The sequence below is a fragment of the Mustela nivalis genome (assembly GCF_964662115.1).
Source record: "Mustela nivalis genome assembly, chromosome: 1".
Taxonomy (NCBI): Eukaryota; Metazoa; Chordata; class Mammalia; order Carnivora; family Mustelidae; genus Mustela; species Mustela nivalis.
Window position 1 is genome coordinate 208,086,579 of NC_139020.1, and position 2,695 is coordinate 208,089,273.

Below are 2,695 nucleotides of genomic sequence, written 5' to 3' on the forward strand. Positions count from 1 at the left end.
AGGAGGTCCAAATCCCCTCTCTCCAGCGATGGGGCCCTGCAGGGAGGCTGGCAAGCCCCAAGTGTGTGTACTGGGGCTGTGGGAGCCTCATACCTGAGCCCCGCGTCCCAGGCCTACATCCAGATCACTTACGTGGAACCGCACTTCGACACCTACGAGCTCAAGGACCGGGTGACCTACTTCGACCGCAACTACGGGCTGCGCACCTTCCTCTTCTGCACGCCCTTCACACCTGACGGCCGTGCACACGGGGAGCTGCCGGAACAGCACAAACGCAAGACCCTGCTCAGCACGGACCACGCCTTCCCCTACATCAAGACGCGAATCCGCGTGTGCCACCGGGAGGAGGTGGGCAGAGGCCCCGGACCCTGGGAGGGGAAAGGCCATGACCCAAGATCAGGGGAGGCCCGGTTACCCCAGACCCAGGCAGGCAGACTCCCCACGCCCTATTCATGACACAGCCTCTTGGAAGCCCTCTCCACCCCCAGCAGGGGGCCAGGTTGCCCTAGGCTGGCTGGGGTCAGGACATCTGCAGGCCGCAGCCAGTGCCTGCCAACCGCCCAGCCTCCCTCCCCACAGACAGTGCTGACACCGGTGGAGGTGGCCATCGAGGACATGCAGAAGAAGACACGGGAGCTGGCTTTCGCCACCGAGCAGGACCCGCCCGATGCCAAGATGCTACAGATGGTGCTACAGGGCTCTGTGGGGCCCACGGTGAACCAGGTACAGCCGGTGGGGCGGGCAGGCCATCCGAGGCACCCCCGGGGCCATGCAGACACCCTGATGAGCCCCTCTCACCCGGCAGGGACCCCTGGAGGTGGCCCAGGTATTTTTGGCAGAGATCCCAGAAGACCCCAAACTCTTCAGGCATCACAACAAGCTGCGGCTCTGTTTCAAGGACTTCTGCAAGAAGTAGGCCTGACCCCTCCAAGCCCCCCAACCATGGGCTCTTTGCCTTCCTGACATCATACAGCCTCTCTGTAGCCCGGATGTCCAATATGGCGCTCCCGCCTCTCTGGTTCTCCTGAAGTTTCCTCCACCTAGCAAACCTGCATTATAGCTCCTGCCACCCCTGTCCCCGTGCCTGGACCGCCCCCCACCTCTCCAGTCTTGCTTTCTCCTGACTTCCAGCCCCTGAGCCTCTTCTGCCATCTGTCTCTCAGGTGCGAGGATGCCCTGCGGAAGAACAAGGCCCTGATAGGACCCGACCAGAAGGAGTACCACCGGGAGCTAGAGCGGAATTATGCCCGCCTGCGGGAGGCTCTGCAGCCGCTGCTCACCCAGCGCCTGCCCCAGCTGCTGGCACCCACCACTGCGGGCCTCAGGTGCCTGACCCAGCCTCCCCCAGCCATCGAGAGGGCAGAGGCGGGCACAAACGGGTGCTGTCCTACACATGCCTGTCAACACGCATGCTCACGGCATGGGCATGTGTAGGGGACACGCATGCAGGCTGGGCAGGCTCCTGGTAGCCACTTGGGAATCCTAGCTAGGTCATTTCCCAGACATGCAACTTCACCTTCCTGGGCCGCGATTTCCACATCTATAAAATGGGCACAATTATTAGCTTTGGTGGAAGATTCCAAAAGAGATTCTGTGAACTCATGGCCAGAGCAAAATGGATGGGAAAGGACCAGAATCCCTAGAAGGATCTTTAGAAGGGGGTTGGGGAGGCTGAGGAGTACTATGGAGTTGGCCATGTTGACCCACCTCATCCCTCCCCCAGGAACTCCTTGAACAGAGCAAGTTTCCGGAAAGCGGACCTCTGAGCCCAGGTGGCCTGAAGCCACACCCAGAAGAACCATCACCCTGGCCTCCACTGCCATGCCTTCCTGGGATTCTCCCCCAGCTGCGCACTGGGCTCTGGAGTGGTCATATTCACATGGGGCTGGGCCCTCTGTTCCTCTCTCTGTTCCCATTTGTGTGCACTGATGCCTCTTACCTTTTCTAATTTAAAGTGGTTTTCATAAGCAGCCTGTTTGATGTGAATCCTGGGAGCTGGGTCAGGGGCGCAATGTTTATCCACATACCCTGATCTTTGACAGACTCTGAGACTTCACTGGGTGCCGGAAACACCGCAGTGACACCAGATGCAAATTCCTGCCCTCCTGGGGCTGACATTCGGGTAGAGAAAGCAATACACAAATAATGTCACATCCCCATGGGGAATAATAGTACCATTAATTATGCCCTTGGGCCAGTACTCAGCCCTGCACTAAATGGCTCCTAAAAAGCCACCCATTTATGGGGCCTTTTTGCCTGAGGGACCTCCATTAGGCCCCTGCCTCCTAATTAGTGAATTTTCTCAATGCCATTATCAGGTAGAAAGCATTCTTAACCCCGTATTACAGGTGGGGAAACTGAGGCACCAGGCAGGCAGAGGCTTGGTGGGGACTGGGGCCCACGTCCGGTTTAGCCATTCCCTGCGCAGCCTCGCACTGACCCAGCCCCACTGCCCACCCCGCGGCAGTCACGCCACCACTCCGTACCAGGCCTGGGCTGGGTCGCTTCCAGCCCTCGGGCGGCGGGTTGGTGGGGGGAGGGGTGACCTCCCGCCGCCGCCACCGCCCGAGCCCTCCCGGAGCTGGGCCTCGGCCAGCCCCGCCCCCTCCCGCCCCCCGCAGCGCCCAGCTGCAGCGGTGGCGCTGACCGTGCCCCTGGGACTCCGGGAGGAGGGGCGAAAGGACCACACCAGACC

General features: G+C 60.7%; 1 protein-coding gene across 4 annotated transcripts in view; it reads left to right on the top strand.

Moving 5' to 3' along the window:
* DOCK6 (dedicator of cytokinesis 6) overlaps positions 1-1,970 on the top strand; it is a 41,106-nt gene extending 39,136 nt beyond the window's left edge. For all 4 annotated transcript variants that reach the window (XM_082731167.1, XM_082731168.1, XM_082731165.1 and 1 more), the window contains 5 exons: positions 112-348; positions 580-723; positions 806-912; positions 1,164-1,325; positions 1,724-1,970. In XM_082731167.1, coding sequence (XP_082587293.1) covers positions 112-348; positions 580-723; positions 806-912; positions 1,164-1,325; positions 1,724-1,766 — 693 coding nt within the window. In that variant the 3' untranslated portion in view covers positions 1,767-1,970. The remainder of the gene's footprint in view (positions 1-111; positions 349-579; positions 724-805; positions 913-1,163; positions 1,326-1,723) is intronic.
* Positions 1,971-2,695: the final 725 nt, after the last annotated feature.